The 27,395-nt window shown below is 37.4% G+C and overlaps 1 protein-coding gene across 4 annotated transcripts in view; it reads right to left on the bottom strand.

The window, feature by feature from the left end:
• TRMT61A (tRNA methyltransferase 61A) overlaps positions 1 to 20,637 on the bottom strand; it is a 51,392-nt gene extending 30,755 nt beyond the window's left edge. The window contains exons 1-2 of one of the 4 annotated variants that reach the window (XM_087922260.1): positions 20,180 to 20,637; positions 14,190 to 14,554 (exon numbers count right to left, since the gene is read on the bottom strand). In XM_087922260.1, coding sequence (XP_087778386.1) covers positions 14,190 to 14,520 — 331 coding nt within the window. In that variant the 5' untranslated portion in view covers positions 14,521 to 14,554; positions 20,180 to 20,637. Of the gene's footprint in view, positions 1 to 14,189; positions 14,555 to 17,940; positions 17,962 to 20,079 lie in introns of those variants that run through there. The other 3 variants (XM_026698557.2, XM_087922259.1, XM_087922261.1) reach the window with 3 other exon arrangements.
• Positions 20,638 to 27,395: the final 6,758 nt, after the last annotated feature.

Here is a 27,395-nt window from a genome sequence, read left to right as displayed (position 1 = left end):
TGGATCCCACTATATGTCACCTTCAGCTACTAGGACAAGAGAAAACATGCAAACTATTCAGGTTTGTAGCTCACTGTAGAAAGGAATGTGTGATTTTCACCAGGCTGAAGGCTGCACCAGCCTTCGAATCTGTCAAAATTCAAAAGAATCCAGAAGAAATAGGCCCATACAAAATGGCTCTGAAATTCTGGATAGTGAAAATTAAATCCAACACAAATTTACTTTTAGTATGTTTAATTATATTAACATCACATTCTATCTGCAGTTAGAGTGATCCCCGTTGCCTCCTATCTCAGATTTTAAATCTCTTGATTTAAAATAAGAGGAATGTGCACAAAGAAAATGCTTCATTTTCTTTTTAATTATGATTGTAATAAAATATTTATCAAAACATAACTTAAAAGAAAACAAATGTTCTGTTTTACCAATATACTTATGACCTTCCTAAGTACAGAGGTTGTGGGCTTGGTTAATACACTTGGGAGGAGACACTTGGGTTGCCTTGACAAGCTTCATGCACCTCCTACGCTGCAGGTTAGGCTTCTATGCTGCAAGACTGCTTTGCAGGCATCAGCTTTGCCCACAGAGTACGTGCTTTACATGCAGAAAAAGTCTAGTTGCAGTCCTTGCCACTTCCTTTAAAACAACACCAGCAAAATCCAGCAATATGAAAAGTACTTCCTGAACTGTGCAGATTTTTTAAAGACTACTAGTAACTGGGCTGGCTGAACCTAAAGTAAGATTTGCAATATGACAGGTTCCTGTTCATTTTGGCGGAGAGCAATCTGCTTTCTTCACAGATTGGAATAATACAGCAAAAAATATTCCAATATAGCTACTTCTGTTCCTTAAGCACCTGGCTATTATATCTCTCTGCATAGCTGATCTGAGAAAGTTTTTTTTTTAATTGTTCAGCAATTGCATGCATTAATCAGTATTTGGGGGTGGGAATTTAGGAATAATTCCTGATCAATAAAAAGAATGCAAGAATTGTGCCAAACAGAAAAAAAAAGACCCTTTATCAGATTCTGTAGTCCCAAAATTTCCTTTGATTCACCCGGTCCCTTACTAATCACACAGGCCAGTATAACTGTCAACCTTCAAAACAGAAGGTGCACCATACAGAGCAGATGCCTATGATTCAGTGCAAGCAAAGTGCAAATCCTAACACTGATTCTCTTAGTCTTAGTGTCACTGTGCCAGATGCACTTCCTAAAATGGCAAGGAAATCCAGCCCTTTGCTAAGTTGCCCTGATTACAATTTCTTTTAAAAGTACAGCTGTCCATTCTTTAGTTTAACCAGAACACACTAATCATGGATGTGACTGGGGTACAAATGGGAGCAAAATTCTAGGTTGCTTCACGCTGTTGTCTTTAAGGATTGTCCTCAGCTGCCTCCTTCCTATTTCAGGAGTCTGCACTGCATTCAAATGCCATCTGCAGACCACACACACTTTAGACCCATCCATATCCATAAGCCTCTCTGCTACAGCCCAGGAGATTAAATGTTTAATAATCTTATAATGTGGTGCTCATGGAAATTAAATTGCTGTATCTTAGATTCATGATTCATCGTCCAGCAGGGCGGGAGGAATTCCACCTGCACTACATGAAACGCTTTGGGCCTCTTGGGGCATAAGTCCAAAGCTGAGGCTTGGCTGCCTTTTCCAGGAACTGTGAGGGGTGATTCATCATTCCATGCAGAGAAGAGCAATTCCACCTACTCAGAAATGTCTATCTGAAATTTTTACAACCAATTGCTTCTGGGTTCCTCACCCCCCCCCCTTTTTTTTTTGTCTTCCTATACAAACATAATTTGTTTTGCATCTATGTTCCTTTTCTTTCTGTTGAACAATCTTGAATTGATCAACTGGTTTCCATCTGCTTTTCTTGCATTTTTTAAAATGGCTTTTGGTTGTTCACTTTTTACATCTTTTCCCCACTTTCTATTTATGACTTTCAGTTGATGGCTTTTCCTCCTTTCTGCTCAATCCTTTTCCCTACTGTTATGTGCACCTTAAACACTAGTTTGGTGCAGGAGTTAAGATACTGAACTACAGTAGAAACTAGGGGACTGTAAGTCCTAGTCCTGCCTTAGGCAATGGGTGACTTCAGGCCAGTCCCTCTCTCTCTCTTAGCCCAACCCAGTTCACAGGGCTGCTGTTGTTGTTGTTGGGGGGAGTAGGAGTATATATAATAGCTGGAACTATACAAAATAAATATGAAATATAAAGTTTATTTCTGTTCCACTGCATCTTTTTATCAGTGGGTAGTTAAATTCCAATTACTGAAATACTCTAAGTTGTAGCCTTGCATAGATTCTTTTGGTTAGATTCTACCATTTCTCACTTTAGGTTTTTTTAAAATTTTCCATTTATTTTTACTGTTCATCAGATTCAGATTCTTTCATCATCAGATTCTTGAACATTTTTCAAATATTTACATGTTTGCATCTTTCCTTCTCCTCTTTCTTTTCTTTTCACTGTAAATCTGCATATCCTGGCACTTTTAATAAGCCTAACCATCGAAATACTGAATATATTCAACACCAAGACCACATGTGGCTTGCCACAGCTATCCAAAAGCTGTAGAAGGTGCACATTTTCGTTTTTAATGCAGCTGAAAAATAAATCAAATATATGATTGGGGGAGGGTAATTATATTAACTGCATATAATCGAATTTATTTTTTGGTTCCATCTATTATTTTTATTCATAGGCATAATAATGCTGGGCAAAATCCAAGAATATTTAGAAAAAAATAATATCCTTCCAGAACAGAAAGGAAATAAAAAGTAAAGGAGATATACAGAAGTTCAATTTATGATTATAAAATATTTTGGAGAATTGCAAATGCCAGAAAAACAATTTGCATAAGATCAGGATTATTTATGTTATTCTTATTTTGTGTTTCTAGATTGCCCATCTCCTTCAGGGATTATTTAAAAAGTGTTTGGTTCATTACCTTATAGTTGGTTCATTAAATATTTGGAAACAATTGGTGTCAATAAAAATTAGAATGTTTATAGAAAAAAATAATGAAGATGTGGCAGACAGAACCGGGGTTAGAAATGGGAAAAAAAGAGCTTGTCAACATTAGAAGAGGCATCTTCCAGGTGACTGATTATCATTTTTATTATTTGTCATTGCCATGATCCCATTTTCAGTGATTTTGAAGAAAACAAGTCTTAGCAAAATGTGCTAATAAATCTCACTTTTGGTCCACATGGATGATCTGAAGCTTTATGAAAAATCAGGAATCAAAATCCAGTCGACATAGTCTAGAGTGTGTTAAATTTTTCAACTTTCAATTTCCAAACATTAGGGGTGCTCAAAAGTTGTGGCATGCCTTGGGGATGGTAAAGATATTTTAATATAATTTAATGTGCTTGGTAAGTAACTACATCAATATCATAACTTTTTAGCATTTTGTTTGTTTCATTCATACACTATAAGAATTTTTAGCAAAGATATAGCAATGGAATTCAGCCTAGGGAAATATGCTGCAGTAGCAATAAAGTAGGGTAAAATCACAAACAGTAATGGAATTGAAATACCAAATGGCCAAAACCATCGGGAGCCAATTGGATGAAGCCTATCAGTATCTGGGCATTTTACAGTTGGATAACATCAAGCAAAAAATGTGATTACTAAAGAATGCATTCAAAGAGTACAAAAAGTGCTGAAGACAAAATTGAATCATAGAAACACCATTAAAGCTATCCATATCCAAAGCTGGGTCATACCTAAGAAACAATACACTATTGGAATTATTAACTGGACAAAAGCTGAACTAGACAATTTGGACTGTAAACAAGGGAATTGATGACTATTCACAATTACCGTATTTTCCCCAAAATAAGACCTTGTCTTATATATATATATATATATATATATATATATATATTGCCACCAAAGAGTTACCAGGTCTTATTTTCAGGGGATGTCATCCACTGACTAACCTCACTTATATACGTCGCCCCCCCGGCCTCCTTTTCACTGTCAGAGGCCTTCAGGAACTTCTTCTTCTGCAGCCAGAAAGGCTTTCCTGAAGGCTTCTGCAGCCAATAACAGAACTCCAGATCAATCCTGAGTTTTGTTATCAGCTGCAGAAGAAATGGGCCAGCAAGGCAGGTGTCGGGGTGTGGGAGGCCTGGCTACAACTGTCCAAAGGTAAGTAGTAGGGCAGCTCCACCACCCCCACCCCCAGCTTAATTTTTACCCGTCCACTCTGGACTAGGTGGGATCTTAATTAGGGCTTATCTGGGGGGGGGGGGTTGTAAAAATTGGGCGCAAAGTAAGCTAGGGCTTACTTTCAGGATAGGTCATATTTTTGGGAAAACAGGGTACATCCGTGTAACGATATTGATAGATTATACTTGTCCTGCAGAAATGGAGGCAGAGATTTACTTCCGGCCAAACTGACTGTCAAAGAAGAAACACATGCATTGGCTGATTATGTAAAAGACAGCCAAGAACAAGCATTGTTGTAAATTTAAAATTCAAACTTAAGTACAGGAAAAAACATGAATATTGAAATTATAAAATAAAAACATGTACAGAATATTGGTAAGGAAAAGCATTACATGGTTACTGTCTACAAAAGAGCAAGCAGAAAGTGGATAAAGATAAAATCTGGCAATCGTTTAAACTGAAACATTCAAAAAAGAAATTGAAGGCTAGATATTGACTACTCAAGAACAAGCTATTCAATCAAAATCAGAATTGAAAAAAAATCATCTCATGATTCAAACTGTAGATTGCGCAAAGAAGTAGAAAAAAATAGATTACATGCTCAGCTCTTGCAAGAAGTTTGCACAAACGGATTATAAACAACGACATAAAACAGTTGCCAAAATGATTCACTGGAACATCTTTAAAATTACCATGTACCAGTAATGAAAAATTGAGCAGAAGAGTTGAATAGTCCAAAATGAACAGGTTACAATATTTCAGGATTTACTAATACAAATTGATAAAGTCTTGATTCATAACACACCAGATTTAACTGTGGTTAAAAAGAAAAAGGTGTGAATAATTGATATGGTAATAGCAGGAAATAGCGGAATAGAAGTCAAAGAACTGGAGAAGATCACAACATAACATGACCTGAATATCAAAGTTGAAAGATTGTGGTGTAAACCAGTCATGGTGATCCCAGGAGTTAACCACAAACTGGGTGCCATACCAAAAAAAATTGGACAGCACTGAGAGGATTTGTTTTATGTATTTAAAATTATTTATACAGCTTCCCATCTTTTAACCATCTCTGGGTAGCTCCCAAGATTTGGGCACTTAGGAAATATACATATTGACAAAAATTTTATTTCAAAATTTTCATTTTTTTCAATTAAAAAGGTTGGGACTGCATATACACTATGCTGATACTTTACAAAATCCTAGGTTTTTGGCAAGAGAAGATATGAAGGCTAACACCAGCTAAAGAACTGTCAGCTGTGATTTCACATTGTTGTGTAAATAATCATAACAATTAAAACAATGATTTGTTATTACAAATCAATTTCAATGAGAAGAGATATCTGGACCCAGAATACAAACCAGCAGATCAATATCAGTTTATAATCTGAAATAAAAGCATTCACAGAAGTAGAAGTGGAAGAACTGCAAAGGCCTACCCAGTGAAAAGAAATTGAAACTTTGCCAGAAGATAGCAGAGACAAACCAGAAATGAAAAACAAATATATCTTCTGTTTGGTTGCATTTCCAACAAATATTTGAAATTTCCTCCTGCATTTCAGACTTTATCCAGTATCCTAAACCAGTGATACATTATTTTATAAAAATTATCTTTAAGGCTATAATTCAGCGAAAATTTCAACTCTTTCTTCCACATATTTTCCCATTGGTCTAACTGTATATATTGTAGCCAATTTTTCCCCATTTTATCATACAACTTTTAACTCATCCTCTGTTTCTGTTTTCAATAAAAGTTTGTACTTAGTACAAATATGACCATCATTTGTAAACAATTCCACATCATGTGGCAAAAGAAAGCAATTATACACTTAATATTATTAACAAGATCTGCCTATTCCTGGTTCTTTTTTTAAAAAAAAAAGTTTTATTGATTTTAACAACAAACAAAACCACATAAAACATACAACATAAAACATAAAAACATCTTCCTCCTTCATAGATTTACAAACAGTGTATCGGTTGGTTTACCACTTTTTTTTGTGCATCCGTTTCCTAAACGCCATTATAGTTATATTACATAATGACTCATATTATCAATCAACAATTGTATAACCTAGTATCATTACTAAGAAATCATTTAACTATAATTACTAATAATAATTATACTATAACTATTCCTGGTTCTTAAGAAGACAAAAATGCCAGATCCAGTCTGGCTGACTGTGTCAGCAACCACAACAACAATGGAAAAAAAAATCTGTAAACATTATGGGATTTTTCTCCTTAGAACGTATGCATGAGATTATAGTTATTCTCTCATGTTAAATAGGGTCAAGGTTAAAATCCTACATGTTCAATCCAGAAGTGTTCGCCCACATGTAAACTATCTTTTCTTACTACAAGATCCCTCACAAGAAAGGAAAGCTGGGGGTGTTTCCATTTGTGCAAGATGTTGCACAACCTTTTACATAAAGCTACAAGAAGCACGCTAGCACAGGCTCTCAAGATTATTTCCCACTAATGGATCACAGAGCAGCATTCTTATGGAATTAGCCCATGATTTTCATCTCAAGGTATGACATTTTTAAGATTGAAAATTCACCAATAACAAAATAAAATACCCAATAGCAGAATTTTCATCTGTAGATTATCATTTACCAATCACACAAAATTGTAATATTACATCCTACTGAAATAATGTAAACGAGTTACGCCTCATATCTCAAACATGGATGTATTTTATCAAGCACACTGTCTGCTTCCTTTGACATGTGATATGGTTGAGATGCTTTAAGTCAGACAAGCATCCAAAATCCAACCAGCTGGAGCACCACATTTTCTCGTCTGCTCATAATCTGTTCAAAAACAAACATAACATCTGCAAGCCTTACTAACCTATGATTATAAATCCTGTCCATCAAGTTGTCAATTAAGCTCAGTAGTTTCAAGTCAGAATCACTGTCCCAAGTTCTTGGCAGAAACTTAGAAACGCATACTTGCACTAGTGATTTATTCCAAATGGAACTATATCAACCATCTCTTTTAAAAAAAAAAAAAGGCTCAGCAAAGAATAAAGGATAAAAAGGCAAAAAAGGGGGTTATGGAAAAGAGAGGTTAAGGAAAAAACAAAACAAATCAAGGATGCCAAAGGAAAGAAAAACAGGAAAAAGAAAAATAACTTTTAATTTTTTTTCTGTACAGATATAAAATACTTTAACCTCTTACTCTAAAACTAGCAATAATGCAGTATTTCTATAATTATCAACAGTTCTAATAGTCAAAACCCAAAATTACATTTTCATTTTCTTTACAGAAATGGTGGCGCAGTGGTTAGTGTGCAGTACTGCAGGCTACTTCTGATGACTGCTGGCTGCCTGCAATTTGGTAGTTCAAATCTCATCAGGCTCAAGGTTGACTCAGCCTTCCATCCTTCCGAGGTGAGTAAAATGAAGACTTAAAATTGTTGGGGGCAATATGCTGACTCTGTAAATCGCTTAAAGAGGGCTGTAAAGCACTGTAAAGTGGTATACAAGTCTAAGTGCTATTGCTATTTTCTAGCAAGAATGATTTTCAAGTTTTTAATAGTGGTTTTCAAATAGAAACCAAGTCAGACAAAGACTTTTCTTTAATGGGAATAATCAGCTTTGCCATCTTAGCCAATTCCACTAGCTTCACCATCTGTTCTTCCACTCTAGGAATTTGTAAGTCCTTCCATCTATGTGCATTCAAGTGTCTCACTGCTGTTGTCAGGTAAAGAAACAAAATTCTATATTTCCTTTCAATCTATTTATCCATCAAATCTAGAAGGAAAACCAGTATATTTATCTTAACAATTAAGAAAACATAGATAAAATATCTTAATTACTAAAATTCTATCCAACGATAGCTGCAATTTGTCTAATAAATCTTGTTTAATATCATTCCATGCCTTAGTATAGTTATTCTGAAACAACATACAATTCATATTTGTCAATGTGATCCCTGGATACTTAATCTTCAATTTTAAAGCCAATCTTTTTTACAACAAGCCTGTCAATTACTGTCTAGTGTAGAGAAATCCAACATGAAGTCCTGGGTTCCATAGTTAAATAAAGGTTTTGATTCAGTTCGAAGACTGCTAAAGATTTTAAATCTTTTTATCATTTTTAAAAATGAGATAGAAAGGGGAAAATATTAAAACACATAATTGGAATTACTACTTCCATTCAGATTGAGCAGTGAGTTCAATTCTAGACACTGCACTTTAAGAAGAATTCAGAGATATTGAAAGAGGTTCAAATAAGCATCATGAAAATGATTGGATATACCCTTGCTCCAAACATTTTTCTCCCCTAATGCTGCTCGTAGTCTTAGCAAACACTTCACCAGTTAAACAAGATCTCAATTCAAAACACCATTTTCAGTCATTCAACAGGATGCTGGAATGGAACCATTTAAAGTCCAGAGAATGAAGGAAATTCCAAATACTTTTAGTCTGCAATTTAGTAACGATTTTGACTGGTCAAAAAATCAAAACCTTTTTTTGGCTAACAAATCCTAAACCTTGCTTGCAAATAAATCTGTAAAATGTATGGAACCTATAAAAAACTAGCCTATGCATATAAACATATAAAGGAAGAAACTTATTTGGTCTGTGGCAGACTCTTTGAATAAGAAAAGCACCTTGCTAGATTCCCAGGATGAACCAGCCATTTCAAGGCTGAGCGCATCTATTTCAAGGAGGCTGAGATTTTGTACTGTTTCATATACATGCCTACAAATCCTTCCACCAGGACAATAATCTCGACAGAAAGATCCTCTGACATGCATACTTATGAAGACCTCAGAAAAGGGGAAGAAGCTGAGGCTGCTTTTTGTTGCAGATATAGAGAAGTGCTTTACTTAGGAAGCTGGCCCTAATACTTGTAGTAAGTTCTTGTGACACATGGAAAAAGAAACAATTCCCCTTTCCACCCACAGATGCTTCCTGTTTGCTTCTCTAAAGGGAATCTTTATTTATTCAAGTTTTAATAAAGTAGCTACTTAGAAGACATGAGATTAAATCTGCCATCTTGAATTTCTCAAACTAACCTCAGGCAGAGAAACTAATGAAATGAGCATGGCAAAATTTCATAGGGTTTCCTAGTTTCAAAGTTAGTATATCAGAGGGTATTGAATCCAGAAACCGTTTACCAGTCATGAAGTTTCCCACAGAGTGGGAGAGAGAAAGCGAAACATCCTGCCAAATAAGGAAGCACAGCTACAGATGGTACTAGTGCAGTCCAAGAAAGATACCATCATATCAGAAGCCTGCCAAGATTATGCAATTGCATTACTTTCACCCAAAATTTATACATGTCCTTCTACTAAAATTACAGTGAAGACTTGGCTAGGATAGGCCCTAGCATTACAGCACACAACAAAATCATAGAAAGGGGGTTTCTTGGAAATTTGGTTGACTTATCCAGGCCAGGACTATTTTAGCATTGTAGGCCTATGTGCACAATTGATGATCCCATTTTTTCAATGATTTCAAACCTTTTGAAAATGCATTCCTATACAGTACTTCCTCATATAAGAATTGTTATATCCAGTGTTTTATTTATTTATTGTTGAGACTTCTAAACCACTTCAGTCTTACAAATCTAAACTCTTTACCCAAACTAATAGAACATAAATTTTATTATATACACTGCTCAAAAAAATAAAGGGAACACAAAAATAAGACACCCTAGAGCTGAATGAATGAAATAGTCTTATTAAATACTTTGTTCATTACGTAGTTGAATGTGCTGACAACAAAATCACAGAAAAATTATCAATGGAAATCAAATTTAGCAACCCATGGAGATCTGGTTTTGGAGTTACGCTCAAAATTAAAGTGGAAAAAAACACAACAGGCTGATCCAACTTTGATGTAATGTCCTTAAAACAAGTCAAAATGAGGCTCAGTAGTGTGTGTGGCCTCCACATGCCTGTATGACCTTTGTACAACGCCTGGGCATGCTCCTGATGAGGTGGCGGATGGTCTCCTGAGGGATCTCCTCCCACACCTGAACTAAAGCATCCCCCAACTCCTGGACAGTCTGGTGCAATGTGGCGTTGGTGGATGGAGCAAGATATGATGTCCCAGATGTGCTCAATTGGATTCAAGTCTGGGGAACAGGCGGGCCAGTCCATAGCATCAATGCCTTCGTCTTGCAGGAACTGCTGACACACTCCAGCCACATGAGGTCTAGCATTGTCTTGCATTAGGAGGAACCCAGGGCCAACTGCACCAGCATATGGTCTCACAAGGGGTCTGAGGATCTCATCTCGGTACCTAATGGCAGTCAGGCTACCTCTGGCGAGCACATGGAGGGCTGTGCGGCCCCCTAAAGAAATGCCACCCCACACCATTACTGACCCACTGCCAAACCGGTCATGCTGGAGGATGTTGCAGGCAGCAAAACGTTCTCCATGGTGTCTCCAGACCCTGTCACATCTGTCACATGTGCCCAGTGTGAACCTGCTTTCATCTGTGAAAATGCCAAACGTCCTGCACGGTGTTGGGCTGTAAGCACAACCTCCACCGGTGAATGTTGGGCCCTCATACCACTCTCATGGAGTCTGTTTCTGACCGTTTGAGCAGCCACATGCACATTTGTGGCCTGCTGGAGGTCATTTTGCAGGGCTCTGGCAGTGCTCCTCCTGTCCCTCCTTGCACAAAGGCGGAGGTAGCGGTCCTGATGCTGGGTTGTTGCCCTCCTACGGCCTCCTCCATGTCTCTTGATGTACTGGCCTGTCTCCTGGTAGAACCTCCATGCTCTGGACACTAGGCTGACAGACACAGCAAACCTTCTTGCCACAGCTCGCACTGATGTGCCATCCTGGATGAGCTCCACTACCTGAGACACTTGTGTGGGTTGAAGACTCCATCTCATGCTACCACTAGAGTGAAAGCACTGCCAGCATTCAAAAATGACAAACCATTAGCCAGAAAGCCTAGGAACTGAGAAGTGGTCTGTGGTCACCACCTGCAGAACCACTCCTTTATTGGGGATGTCTTGCTAATTGCCTATACATTTCCACCTGTTGTCTATTCCATTTGCACAACAGCATGTGAAATTGATTATCAATCAGTGTTGCTACCTAAGTGGACAGTTTGATTTCATAGAAGTGTGATTGACTTGGGGTTACATTGTGTTGTTTAAGTGTTCCCCTTATTTTTTTGAGCAGTGTATGATTAATCCCTGAAATAATATATGTAGTTATATTTATATATACATATACATATACTTGCACTGGCACAAAGCTGAAAGCACCAGCCTGAGGATGGTGAGTGGGACCTCGCCGAAACGTTGCGAAGATACTCTTAATCTTACATGGGAAAAGACCCGAACACACCTAGACCTACCTACCTACATACATACATATATTTGTTTTCTTAAGTTTTCACGGGTACTTACATGTATGGTATTCAGCTTTGTTCGGGTATTTTCCCACGTCATTATAGTTGTGCTTTTAAAGTTGTAGCAACGTTTCGGCAGAATCTCATCTGCCATCATCAGGCTTCTGTACTGTGTTCATCTGTGAGTCAGACATACATACACATACATACATACATACATACATACATACATACATACATATGTTTTCTTATATTTTCACAGGTATTTATATGTATGGTATTTAGGTTTGTTCAGGTATTTTCCCACGTCTTTTAATAGTTGTGCTTTTAAAATTCGGCCGAAACGTCGCTATAACGTTAAAAGCACAACTATTAAGATGTGGGAAAATACCCGAACAAACCTAAATACCATACATAAATACATACATTGACTAGCAGCATCCATAAATGTTGAATAATCCTACATTCCACACAGCATTCTCCTCACTTGAAAACCTGTGCGAAACCTCCCTCCTTCTTTAAATATCAAATCTTTCAGCCCCCCAAAGATCTGCAAAAAAACAATGTTTTAATTATTTTGTACTCCTTAAAAAACTTTAAAGGTCTGTGGCCATTTTACGTAGCAAGCCGATCCAAAGAATCCTACCAAAGAATGTTCATTTCTGGGTGCCTTCTATTGCGTCTACTAAGGTGGGGGTTCTTAGGGTGCCTCTCTGCTGGAATTACTGGGTGCCTTACAAGTTACCCAGATCCCAAGTTATTTAGGTTGTTATAATTATATCTAGCATCTTTAATAGCAGCCAGAAGCAAACTGATAATCATTGCATCTCCTCCAGAATAGTATGTGATTCTAACAGTGCTCATCCATTTCCAAAGAAGCTGCTGCATTTTGTACCAGTTGAAGTTTTTGAATGGTCTTCAAGACAGCCTAATTAGAGGTACTTATTATAGCCCCGACATGAGGTGACAACAATATACAGGATATTATGTGCTCCCAAAATTCTGGGAGAGTGTATAGCTGCTGCAGCCGCCAATTCTGAGACAAACCTCTCACAGTCGTGGTTCCCATTTATTATTCTAGGAAGAAGCCAGATTCTGAACTTGCTTTTTCAGGAGGTACACAGCTCAGTTTGGAATTATCCGGGGGGGGGGGCAGTCAGCTTCTAAACAGCCAGCTATTCTCTATTTCAGGGATTAAGCACAAGCTTGTTTTCTCGACCTAGACTTCAGATCAAGACTTCAACCATATCTCCTGACCTCCCCTGGGTGCAGGAATATAACTGGATATCATGAACTTAGTGATACTGAAATCCATACTCTCTTCTAGAAATTTCAGGTAAAGGTTAAAATAGAGAGGATCAAGCTCTGGATCACCCCATAGAGGAATCATCCACTCAAAACATAACAGAATCTATTCAGCACAATCTCAAAGGTGCTTTTTAAAAGGCAACTGGATTGTTTTTTTTTCCTTGAGGAGGAAGAAGATATTTTCCTTCTCATCCAAGAAGGGAAATTCATTTTATTCTCATTCCCATTCATCGGTTCTGGCAGGATGGTGGGAGCAATAGAAGAATTAGTTCTGATAAGATTGGGGGCCTGGGGGGGCAGTGTTTCAAAGGATCATATTTCTTTGCAGTCATCCATGCATTCTCCCTGAGAGCTCTTGAGGCCATTTGGGGGGATTTATCTGTGCCCTCAGGATCACTTGTAAGAGTGTAAATGGGGGTGGAATTTTCTTGGAATTGCTGAAAGAACTGTGTTGTAGACAGAACAGAGATGGTGCTGAGAGGGCTACTCAGTATTAACATAAATGGCCTCTTTCAAACCAATGGTCCTCTCTATGCAGAATATGGACTTTATATTATTCTGGACCAGTTGGAGCTTCTGGGTGGTCTTTAAGAGCAGCTCCATAGAGAGTATACTGCAGTAGCTGAGCAGTGAGGTGACATAGGTGTAAGTGGCTGAAAGGGTGCCCTGGCACACCAAATGGAGCTATGAAAGATCCCTTTGGCCCTAGCTACCATTCACTCTTTGCCTCAGCTTGCCCTTATTGCACCCGTGCTTTCTAACTTGTACTGGTTGCCAATATGTTTCTGTATATGGTTGGGCTTGGCTATCTGAGGGACTGCCTCAGATAGGAATCCAGGACAATCTGGCAAAGCAGCCATACTTGAGGTAGGTTGCATGGGACGCCTCCACCTGTGGTAATTTTTTGTTTTGGTTTGTTATCTGGGTTGCTTGTCTGTGAAAACTCTCAATCATCCAGGTCATGATTATTCCAAGGGTGTTTCTTTAAAAAGACAACAGGAGTTTCTTGGGTCTTTTTTTTTTTTTTTGGTTTCTTGAAGAAGCTTCTTAGATGAGAAGTGAAATGTTTTCAAGGAAAACAAAAACAAAAAAAGTCCAGTTGTCTTTTGAAAAGCACCTTTGGGAGTATTGCATGAGTTGCCTTCTTGTACTTATTTTTGTATTTTGCTCCCATCAACTTTGTTGTAGGTTCTTTTTTTATGTTGTTTTTTATTTGGGGGGACATGCCCTGCCAGTCATTTGGACAGTATCCAAACTGAATACATAAAAATAAACAATTGTCATTTGTACCAGAAACCTTTGGTTGAAAAGAACAAAAAGAAACAATAACATTGCAGAATGCCATGTCCCATTACCTGATTCACACACTATACTTCCTGGTTTCAACTCAAGCATCATGGTGATTAAAGAGATATCCGTTGAATATAGGATTTGAGTTCTGTGGCGTAAGTTCAAAGTCCATAACTCTGGGGTCGGATAAAGGATGTACACCCAGCCTCCTTTGCTGCAGGTCACCTTGGAACCATACTTCTTTCCAATGAGGTCAGTTGAGTGTCTAATAACACCATACTTAGTCTGAGTTTTACCACCATGTTGCACCTTCACTGGAAACATTGATTCATGTCCCAAGAAGACAACTGCCGTGTCCCCTTCTTTTATCACATCTCCATATTCAATAAAACTCATCACGATAATGTTGTCACTGGCAGGTTATTTGCAGCTAAGGAAAAAAGGAAACAAACATACTTGAGAATCTCTCCTTGCTTCTCCTTATGTTAGCCTATCAATCTTGTTTCTTCTTCACAACTACTCTTTCTCATTTAAGTTCCCCATCTCCAACTCAAATAAAGCATCATTCCATAGTTCAAATCATGATCTAAAGGCAACCTAATATAGTTTCGTTCCTGAAGCTAAGCAGGCTGTGCTTGCTTGATGCTTGTCAGGGAGTTCACTTTGGAAACCCATGAACATACAGTCATTACTACAGTACAAAAAAAGGCAGGATAGAAATGAAGCAGGAAACCCCTTTTGCTCAACTTCAATTCTTGTTGTCCTTTCTTGCTGTCACCTGCCATCTATTGTAGCTCTAATTCCTGCTTTCCTCCAGATATTTTGGTGTATAAGTCCTGTTAGTACCCCAAAGAATGAATAAAAACCAGGAATGTGGATTATAGTCATATAGAGTCATATAGAGAACACCATTGGACAAGACACAACGATAAGTATAAAATAAAAATCAGAAGGTATAATAAGACAGAAGGAATAAGTATAAACAATCTTTTTTTTCTCTCTTAAAGGCGGGGGGAGGGGGGTATTTCAGTCACTCGGTTTCCTTCCAGTAAACTAAAGTTCACTAGAGAGGACTGATTGTCCTACAATCCTAAATAGCCCTTTAACACAAGCAATTCACAGGAGAAATCAGTAATCTAACAGCTGGAGTGGTTCAAGTTTAGTTTGATATTATGAAGAAGTCCAAAATTCAGTCTTTTCCACTGTAAGAACTTGGCACAGGATGCAGCAGTCTTTAGCAGGCTATCTAATATTGATAATTATATCATATTTGGGGAGTCCAAAGTCTGTCTTAGGCCCAATACTCTTCAATATCTTCATTAACGACTTAGATGTGGGAATAGAAGGGGAACTTACAAAATTTGTAGATGATACTAAGCTGGCAGGAATAGCTAACACCCAAGAAGACAGGCTCAAGATCCAGATGGATCTTGACAGACTAGAACACTGGGCCTTATCTAATAAAATGAAATTCAATATACAGAAAAGCAAACACTTAGGCAAGAAAAACCAAAAGTACACATATAGACTGCGTGAAACCAGGCTCAACAGCAGTAACTGTGAGAGGGATCTTGGAGTCTTAGTGGACAACCAGCTAAATATGAGCCAGCAGTATGCAGCAGCCGCCAAAAAAGCTAATGCAATCCTAAGTTGTATTAACAGAGGGATACAGTCAAGATCAAGGGAAGTACTAATACCATTCTATAAAGCCTTAGTAAGACCACACCTAGAATACTGCATCCAGTTTTGGTCACATTATCAAAAAGATGTTGAGGCTCTAGAAATAGTACAGAGAAGAGCAACCAGGACGATTAGGGGACTGGAGGCTAAAACATACAACGAACCGTTGCAGGAACTGGGCTTGGTTAGTCTAGTAAAGAGAAGGACCAGGGGAGACATGATAGCAGTGTTCCAATATTTGAAGGGCTCCCACAAAGAGGAAGGGGTCAAGCTATTTTCTAAAGCTCCTGTAGGTCAGACAAGGAATAATGGATGGAAACTGAACAAAGAGAGATTTAACCTGGAAATAAGGATAAACTTTCTGACAGTGAGAACAATCAACCAATGGAACAGCTTGCCCTTGGAAGCTGTGGGAGCACCATCACTTGAAACTTTCAAGAAAAGATTGGACTGCCATTTGTTAGAAATGGTGTAGGGTCTCCCGCTTGGGTGGGGGGTTGGACTGGATGACCTACAAGGTCCCTTCCAACTCTGATTATCTGTATCTATGGAATGCATATTTAAATCCAAGTTCTTCTTTACATGTGAATCAGGTTTCTATGAATAGTTATTTTAGATAATTGTCCTGTCCTCCATACTCCAGTCTAACACCTTGCAAACTGGTTCCCTAAAATAGCAAATTCCTAGGAAAAGACTTGAACATAAACTATCCTACAAAGGATCTTTCAACTATCCTACAAAGTCTGGCAATTCTGAACAAGATTCTTGCCACACAGCATACATTCATACAGGAAGATGGTTTAACATTTGAGAGAAGGAGGGACAAGAACTGTACTCGGAGCGAATGGGACCATACCAAACATCATGTGGCAGAATCTGAATTTACTTTGCTGGAGAACTTTTTTTTTCTTTTTTTCATTGAAGCTTATTTCTCACTTCAAACTGGTTAGAGTGCAACTCATTTTCAATAACTGCAAATGGAAGTGGCTGAAAATGTTGCAAGAATGGTTAAGAAAGTCACATAAGCGTGGTGCGGAGGATCTCAAGTTACCTACTCTGATGAGGGAGACTTAAGGAGAAGCTGCTGCTTCAGATACACATGAAAATTGGAGAAGAGTACATTCTGAATTTTAACAAGCTTTTTAAAAAACTCACTATGGGATTTAGCAAAAATTATTTGTGTTTATTTATTCATTTTCATTTACATGTTAAATATCTCAGCCACATGACACTATTATAAAATTTTAATAGAAGGAGAAGGAGGATTAATAATGCAAGAGTGTTTTGTTTAACTGGACGGACGCTGTACCTTGCAAATCACCATGTCTATTCCAAAGGGTTTGGAGCATTGCAATTACTTGACAAAAAGTCCTTTTAGCTTTTATGCCAGCATCACCATTAGATCTTTTATCTCAGCACGTAACTGCTGACCATCAAAATTAAGTCATAATTTCATGAGGCTCCTATGCTTAATCTTGTAATCATTATTTTTTATTATTTATTTATTTATTTTATTTGGTTTGTCAACTGCTTACAAGATAATAGGTATAAGTAAAAACATAGTTATGAATACATGGGTACATATAAGAAAAATAAAAGAAACAATAGGACAGGGACGGTAGGCATGTTGGTGCGCTAATGCACCCCTCTACAAATTAAATTACACTCACCATACATTTGATCTTTGTAGATAGGGACAGGAGTACTCTCATAAGTAGAGTTATATTTCCAACACGAGACTAATCAGAATTACAGCCAAATGCAGTTTAGAGTTGGAAAGCTAATGCAAGACTATGAATCTGCATTCTGACTTTATTAACTTATGTTCTGATTTTACATGCTAATGGAAATTTTTAAAAAATGAGAAAAAAGTAAACAATAGTACAAGACTAATTGGTAGGTAGCATGAAAGCATTCTTTGAATGAGGAGGTTTTGTATTACAAGATTGCCAATTTTTAAAAGGCTTTGTTGTTATGCTACTAAGAACTTCTTGACCACAGCTATAAAGCAAATGAAGCTTTTCTTGGCATTGAAACAAGTGGGAGGAAAAAAAGTAATTTGCCAGCTACTAAGCAACATGAACAAGAACATTTTTAAAGAGAAAGAGACAATAGCAATGCTAGGATATAGTGTACCTTGCAGTACCTTAAAGAACAATATCACTGAAAATATAACAGTGATTCCTGGATTATTTCCTTTTGCTAAAGATTCTATACAGTGCCAGAAAAGAAAAAAATGTCAGAAAGAGAATCCCATTAGTCTAATGAAATACAATTATATCTGAAAAAAATTCAGACATCAATGTCTTTCAAAATTGTCATGGTGCACACCCTCAGAATTATATGCCATTTTATCAAGAGATAAAACTAGAAGCTTAGAATGAGGCAAAATGCAGAAACCAACTAACCAACCCAACTTTCCCCTTGATTTATTGTAGAAGAAAATGAACCATCCTCTTAGAAATTAAGGACATTGTACAATAGTTTGCTGAACATATATAAAGGGAAACTGGATTGGAAAAAGATTAACATAGTTTTGAAATTGGAGGAAGAAACATCTATAGTCTATGTGTTATGCTGATGGGACTAAGATTACATATAAAAGGTCAACCTAAAGAAAACAGAACTTAGAATTGACAGTGAAGATATTGAAATGGTACACAGCTTCTGCCTTTTAGGATCAATCTTCTACACAACAGGAGTCAAACTCAATCACATCACAGACCGGATCATGATATATTGCGGTGGTTTTTTTGCCTTTGTGGAGCCGGGGTGGGTGTGGCCTGCAAGTGATTGATCCAGACTGTGTGCTGCCAGTTTGATAGGCCTGTTCTATACTAAAGGAACAAGGAGTAAAGAAATATACTACAGACCAGTACTTGCTAGAGCAGTTCTTGAAGGCCATGGAAAATATATTTAATTTGCCATGATGTATGTACAAAGATCAGAATTGTGCAAGTAATGGTATGACACATTACAGAAGGAAAAATTGGACATGGAAGAAACAGGATAGAAAGCGCATTTGCACTTATGATCTTTTGTGGTGGAGAAAACATCTAAGAATAAAAATATGAAAACAAACAATTGATCATAAAAACAAATCACAACTCTCACTTGAAGCCCAAATGGCCAAGCTAAATGATCTTACTTTAGAAACATTATATAAAGACCTAACTCTATGGTAAAGGTTAATAATGCTAGGAAATGTGGAATGAAAGAAAAGAGGACATCTAGGAGAAGGTGGATGGAATCAGTTACTCTGCTGAAAGACTTGAAGGACCAGGTTAGGAAGAGATTGTCATGGAGAAAATATATTTATGTTGTCCTTAAGAGTCAACACCAACTGGTGTTGGTGGTGGCACATAATCAATCAATCAATTAACCTTGCTAAAGATCCTTTTTCTCCTTTTTGTTCTCCAAAAGAGAACATACCATTTATAGCAGATGAAATAGCTAGACCCATCTTTATAGCATTAGCAGTGGCTAAGCCATGCATAAAATTGTCTGGCATTTGTCTTCTTCTGCTGTGTCTATATATAATATTCCTATTTCAGCACTACACTCTGTGCATCTGATGAACCAGATAGCAGTCCACAATGATTGTGCAGTAATAATTCATGAAGTCATTAAAACTTCTTTCCTCTATCATAAGAGTTCTTTCAATGTCTCTACGTCAACTGGAAAAACTGCTTTGCTAACTTTCCAAACTGAATTCTAAACAGTATTTGTTTGAAACCAACTGCTATATTGGAACATGACTTGTTTTGGAATACCAATAAACTGAGTTTTTTAACAAGAAACTGTTAGATCAGGTATGTCCGGCCCACAACGTATATAGGTTGCATGCAGCCCTGAACAGTTAGTAATGTAGCCCCATAAGATAACAAATTTTAAAAAGAACTAAAAAAGAATTATTTATATGCATTAATTATATTTATATTTATATGCAGCTCAGGACAATTCCTCTTCACTCAGTATGGTCCTGGCAAACCAAAAGGTTGGACAACTAGGTGTTAGATAGAAGCAACTACAACATATGTTGTTTGAGAATTTCAACACACCAGGTACAACTTTCTACATGTGTAGTTTTAATATGTAATTAATATATAGAAGTTGTAAAAACTAAAAGACATTTTTAAAACCCCAGACTGAAAGAAAGCATGGGATTTTCATATTTTATCCACCCCCTTTTTTTACTCTACACTTTCACGTTTCATGTTCCTTTTTTCAGCCTGTTTTGCATTTGTGACCTACAAACGACTTGTCCCTATTTACCTTTTCTATAGGAGATGCTTCTGGAGGGGGAAGGGAAAAACAGGCACAAGGTAACACTTCTATGTTGTTATCAGACCATCGTTTGCGCTCACGATTTTACCTCTGCTGACATCCCGTTCTTTAAAATTAATGAAATCGCAGGAGCTCTGCTTTCCTTTGGAGACCTTTGGAGATTGTAAAGGTTTCCCTTTATAAAGTTTAAAGCATGTCCACTCAAAAGAAGGTTCCAGAGTAGCGAATGGAGTGGCCTCTCTTGCAAAGAGGCAACCAAAGTGCAGTTCTTGGTGTCGTTTCTCAGCCCCGACTCCTTAAACAGCCGTTTGCTTTAATCTCACTTCACTCTTACCTTTCCGACTCCCTACTTGCATTCAGGCAAGAAGCATCAGCTCAAGAGCAGAGCACAGACTCGGCCGGTGCAGACACGTGTTTTCAGTACTTCCTCTCTCTTGCTCGTCGCAGCCTATGACGTTGCTCCTCCCCTCCCTCGCATAGCCGGTCGTGAGCGGGAGGAAGCTCTTCCCCGTTTCCAGCTTCGTTGGAGTGCTTTTGCTTCCTTTCGCGGTGATGCAGTTCGCGTCCTGTCGCTTCTGCCCCTGGCTTCCCATTAGTTGTGTGGTGCAATCGGTGCATCACTGATTGGTATTTGTTGTGTCGCTATTTTAAATAACCAGAGTCGCAAATTCACTCTTACACGAGCGTCTCCTTGTCGCGTTTAGGCGACAGCTCCATCCCTGCTTATCTGGGACTAAACCTCCCTTTGAATTGGAAGGGACTTCTGAGTAGAGTGTAGGATTGCGCTAATAAAATCGGTTCCTTTCGTGAATACACTGCGAACCACGGCATTGTTTTTGCAAGATCAGCTCTGTCAAGGAAGGCTTGCATGGATTAAAACTGGCATTTCATTTCTCCTTTACCTTCACTGTAATGCGATTACAGTATTAATCTGTGATATATGTTCCTGGTTTTGAGATTGCATATATTCCTATACCTACTTAATCTGGGTGCCCATACTTATCAGGCTATTTTGTAGTTATTGTTTCACATTTTCAAAAACTGGATCAACCCTAGAAATATTTTTAAAGGAAGCAGATACTTAAAGAAATAACTATTGAGGAGAGAGAGGAAATGCTGTGGGCCTTCCTTAATTGTAAATTTACATAAGCTCAAATAACACATCTTACAGAATGCAGAATATCCTCCCATCACTTTCTTATTATGTGTCCATGACTGAAAGTTACCTACCCAATAGTTATACGTTTTAAATCAGATGCGTTTCCTTGAAAATACAATAAGCCCTACTTTCTTCAATGGAATGTGCTGATTATTATTTTAAATTTGGATTTTTTTTTTCAAATGGCTTTCTTACATTGCTTAAGTGTAATTCTCATAGCACAGTAAGGTAAAGGTCTACAATCACTTCCATGTTCCCCTCTGTGTTGCTGAGATGAGGACTGAAATTAAGAGAAAGTAGATTTTTGTAGGTGGAGAATCACAGGATTCATGAGGATGACACGCCAGGTTAGTATGTACAGTGTAGAATTAAAATTTGACTTTCTCTGCTATCCCAGTTCCCTAGCAATGTGTGTAGGACTGCAGCCTTGAGTCATGATTGAGGAACAAGCTAAACAAGCTCCAGAAAGAAGAAAGGGGCGGGCATGACTCTGATGTATACTTTATATGGTAGTGAATTTTTTTTTGTTAGTGTATGGAGTTTGCCAAGAAATAGCTCCAAAGCAATGTAAAATGCTCTTCACAGAGCAAGTTTACACATAGTGTAAACAAAATTAACACGACAAACATAAGAACAGCTTTGTCGATGCAAAATTATTACTTTGCTCCTATAATGTTGCTCTATGTTTTTTCAGCCAGTTAGAGCTTTTAGCTGACTCTTGGCATAAGAGTTGGGAAATATTTTGAAGAATAGCTCTTAGTTCACGCAGCAATTCAGTGCAAAGATTCTGCACATACTTTGTTTTCTAAAAAGGGATTTTATTGTTGGGAACTAAGCCAATAAAAAACAGTCTTTATAATTCTAAAACTGATTCCTGCCATCTGATTTATGCAGAATATATGGATGAATCTTTCTGTCTTTTGATTGCCACAGATCCCATTATCTTTGTGAAAAATAGCTCCTTTTATCATCAAAGCCATTGCATTTTAATGATGAAATAACAGAGACGAACTGACAGTGAACCCCCCTTTTTAAAAAAGCCTCCAAACGGTCAGGGAAAATTACAACGTATTTTTCTTACAAGAGCTTTAATATGCTTATAATAAAAGAAAACATCCTAACAAAAAACTCATAATTTGTTTTACATCTTCAGATATTACATTTTTACATGATTGCAGCATACTCAGCTTTTATCGGCTTTAGGCTGAAGTTACCTTACAAATAAATAAGAGGGTGGCAGCCTGGGAACTAAATCTTATCTATTTAATTTAGTTGCATGCTATATTGTTATACTGTCATATTTCCTAAGGACTCTCGTGTACAGTTAAATTTAACACTCATTAAAGAAAATCCACCTAATAAACCATATAAACTAATATACATGAATAGTGTATAATTTATTGGTCAGGTGTTTTCTTAGTGGTTTGGAAATGATGGTTGATAGTTGGAGATGATAGTTGATAATTCCTTCATTTCCCAGGTTCAATTTAACAACTTCATAAACAGAAATGCTTTCCTTACCTGTAGAAGGGAATTGCCATGATGAAAATTGTATTTTTGCTATTGAATTGTGGCCCATTACTGTTAAGGAGCAGAAAACCTTAAGAGACAAGAGTTTAGCATGCTAATCAAGAGTATATGATATCACAGTTCTAGGATAATTATAAGCCTAGTAAGTTTTCAATTGCTGTTTGTAGCACTATGGTAGGCCTTCGTTGTCTTGCATTTTTATGTGTTTATGGCTTTTTCTGATTTTTTATTTTTGCATATCACACCTAGAGGAGTTGGTGGAAAAGTTGGCAATGGCTGTCACCATGTAGGTATTTTTTAAATTAGATCTATGTCTGTGATTTCACAACATCCTGACATTTGGATATGAATCAGATGCTTTTTCCCTTTCTGACAGAAAAAGTTCCACTTGCTAAAATAACTTCAAAAAATTCCACCTACTACATGCACCTACTAAATAATAAATGCCTGAAAAAAATTGAAAAAAAGTTGACCTCCTAAAGTTGGCTAATAATTTGTTTTAAAATAAGCTGTATTATCACTGGCCATTTGACAGTATAGGGAAAATGCTCAAATGGAAATCATTTTGCTATTTTTGTACCCAGACCTTCACCATAATGTTCCTTGGTCTCAGAAATTTAACTTCAGCATGATTTCATAACATATGCAGCTCTCCTGGTGTAACTTTACCATAGCTCCTAACAATTCCACCCAGCATGGGTAATAATGAGGGATGCTGGGAAGTCTGTTAACATCTGAGGACAAATTGTGCATTCATGTGACACAATTAAATGTGTTAGGTTCATGTCCCCGAAGCTGTGACATTCTTTCTATGCAGAGGCATGTCCTAAATCCACTAACATTCAGGGGCAATATTGGATAGACTGTTAGATTCTTTTGCAACATTTCAGAAGTGTAAGCTGCTTTTCCCATAATGCTTTGTAGCATTTATAATTAAGCCACTGGGGACACTCGTAGCATGGCCCTAGAGTAAATTGTCTTCTGCTTTCCTGATCTACATCCTGGAAATATTTGCAACAATTACTTATGAAGCTTCAGTGTTTGCTTTTTGCTTTATGTTGGGCCTCTCTACTAGGTAACTCCACACGGTGTTTAAAAATGTAGCCATGATAGTGTATAATGCTTACCTTCTCCAGAGCTGTTGCTTACAAATTTCTGAGATGGTGGAAGTATCATTTCTCAACAAACTCCTCAAATATAGTGGTCAGCATCACACTGTGCTTGAATCAAATAACAACAGTGGTAATTAATCCACAGGGGAAACGGGGATGGGCTGATGTAAGAGAAAGTAGGCAGATCCTTATATCTGTTCATGATCTCAAGGACAAAGTTGTCAGTTTGCATTCACAAGGGTGCCATTAGAACATTACTCTGGATACTCCAAGTCAAGTCCCCATTTGACAAATTACTGTACGAGCAACACAGCCTCACCAATAAATTTACCTGCTCTATTTTAAAAGGGCCAGTATCAAATTAATCAAGCCAGACTCTAAAATTACATAACTGCACAGTGAATTGTAGCTAAAGCATTAGTGTATTTAAAATGCTGGTGTGTACATTCAATGTCAAAACCTTAGATCGAAGGGGTGCTATATTTGATAGCTGTAAGGCAGACTTTAAATGAGACATCACTTTTATTTGCTAACAATTGACTGCCCAAATTCTGACTGTTGGAAGCTTGCCTCTTTTTTTATTTTTTCCTCCAATCATCCTATTTTGTTCCTTGTGTTTTATGGAGCAGAATAAAAGGGTTGAATTTAAACAATTGCTGTAGCTTTTTTCACACAATAGTTACATCTGAGGAGCCTTTTAATGTTTCCCAGCCATTTATATCCTAAATGAACAGGATGATTATATATTTTCTTCTCTTGCAATTTGAATTTAAAAAAAGAGTTGGTAACTCTGCTATTAGAGAGAAAGAGAGAAGATTTTAGGAGAATAAGTTGACTCTGTGATTAACACAGCCATCTAGTCCGTCAATTTTAAGTTAACCATAACTAAACATGTTATGCAAATACAACTACTGTCTACTTTCTTTGAAGCTGCATTCGGATATGTTTAAAGAAAAAAAAATTGGGAAAAAGATGTGAGAGGGAGTAGCCAGGGTTTAGTTTCTCATTTCTATTAAAATTCTCATTCCACACTAAGTAAAAGTGTAGTTACTTTGCTTTGAACTTGTTTTTTGTGTCTCAAATCAGCTGCAGATTATTTAGACATACGCAGATTATTAGACATATAGCTGCAGCCTATATGTCTAACAAGATGTGGCTAACAATAAAACCTTGTGTGCATTATGACATTTTTATTGTGGCTACATGGTGAAGAATGGATGATCTAAGGCAGCGCTGTCAAACTTCCGGCCCATGGGCTGGATGCATCACACGCTGGCCAAGCCCACACCTGGTTTAGAAAAGGGTGGGCAGGGGGGGAAATCGCAATACATCATGTGATGCTGCTGTGATGACATGAGTTTGATTCCCCTGATCTAAGGTTATATTTAGAAGGCATATTGTGAATTATTTATTTTGATGGTGACGGCTATGAGAGAGGTTTGGCTTGAAATCCCAAGAATATGTTCTGGGTGTACTTAAGGCCTGTAGCCATCACTCTTGGACAACAGCCCACCAGAAAAGGTACATTCAACTATTCCAAATACAAAATTACTACTGCTTAGAACCATTAATAATTTACATCCTCAACATGGTAGGCCTTGAACTTTTAAAAACAATTTCACAGCCAGACATTAAGCTGGTGAAGAATTATTTGTGTGGAATAAATAGTAGGAATAGAATAAATAGAATAAATAGTATTTATTATAAGTTAAGGACACAAGTTAAGGTAGCCCACAACTTAGGACCACAATTGAGCCAAAAATTTATGTTAAGAAATGTGTTGAGTGAGTTTTGCCCTATTTTATGATTTTTTTTGCCATATTTGTTAAGTGAATCACTGAAGTTGTTAAGTGAATCTGTCTTTGCCATTGATTTGCTTGTCAGAAGGTTGCAAGATCACATGACTCTGGCACACTGCAGCCATCATCAATGTGAGTTAGTTGTCAAGCATCTGAATGTAAATCACATGACCATAGGGATGCGACAATGGTCATAAGTGAAAAATTGTGATAAGTCACTTTTTTCAGTGAAGTTGTAACTTCCAACAGCCGCTAAATGAGCTGTTGTAAGTTGAGGACTACCTGTACTTTCAAAATCACTAGTAAAAGAGAAGAAATGCATTAGAGAGCACAAACTGAGCTGTAACTGGTCAGAGGCATCAATAATTTATGGACAAACAAACACACAAAAGGAAAGGTCCAGGAGCACAATGCTTTACTTTAGTATAAAATGAATGTAATTTAAGATAAAACTAGGCCTTTAAGGCTGGAATTAAAGGAAATTATCATGGCGGGAGCTACACTAATGAGATAGGGTCTATTTGCGTTCCTTTGATGAAAGAAAAGTTGTGGGAAAATTCTTCAGCTTGGTCTGTACTTTTTACAGACCTCAACATTCTTGAAGTGAAGAGTTAAGAGTCAATAGAAGAGTGGCTATTACTGGATTCCCCCCCCCCCCCACTTAATGGAGGAGAGTCTGTACAGCAGCTTAGCTGCTCTATCATGAGCTGAAAAACAACGTACACACTTTTTCGTGTCTGAGAATGCATTAATGGATTATGATATCCATTAACCTCTACTGGCATTTCTGCCTGCTGCTTGAATAAGAAAGGAGGTATTTTAATTCAACACATCTTCCATTCAAATATTCATTGTCCTTTTTTTCCATACAGGTTTCTATAAATGACAGAGAACTCGAGTATTCAGTTGGTATTCTTTATTTTTCATCTTAGTATGCCCATCAAGTTGGACTCTTAATTTAACACAGACCAAATCTGGTGTGTGTGTGTGTGTGTGTGTGTATGCACGCTTCTCATATGCTGTGTTCCCATGATACGTTTACCCATACTTAACAGTTTAATCAATTAAACCTTATTTTCTGGATTCACATAACACGTTGACTACGGTATAATGTGGCTATGTATGGCTGTGACCCCAGTAGGTCTTTTGCATGTTGTGCAAATCCAGATTAATTAGGCAACGATTAGAGAAAGTACTCCAAGGTCACTTAGGGAGCTCTTTAGCTAAAGCTTTTGGCCCTGACTCTGCAGAAGACTTGGCGATGAATGTAGCTGTAATCTCATCAGCTAGCTTGCATTTTAGAGAACGTTTGTTGCAACACATGAAATGATTCATTGGAGTTGTTGACAATATATAATGCCCTATCCTGGTCTACATTTTGGACAAAGAACTAGTTCTACAAACTTTTATTAATTTGTTGCTCTATTTAAATTAATGAAGCTGCATATTTCATGTTCTTATATGGCATAAGGGAAGCTGTTCCTTGAGTGTCATCAAGCCATTTAGGGAGCTATATGAATGGAGGGTTTGAAGTTTCTCCTTCCTTTTTTCCTTCTGTGGTCTCTCGCTATTTCTAGTCAAATTCTAGCTTCTTAACAAAGTGCAGTGCAGATTAGCCATAGTCCAGTTTTTACCTGCTCTATGGAGCAATGACAAGAAAAACTGCGTTGGTTGAATTTCTCTGATGTTTAAAGAAATAGAGTT

Source organism: Pseudonaja textilis, chromosome 1, assembly GCF_049901715.1.
Source record: "Pseudonaja textilis isolate UNSWEBS1 chromosome 1, rPseTex1.2, whole genome shotgun sequence".
Taxonomy (NCBI): Eukaryota; Metazoa; Chordata; class Lepidosauria; order Squamata; family Elapidae; genus Pseudonaja; species Pseudonaja textilis.
This window is presented reverse-complemented; position numbering and strand designations above follow the sequence as displayed.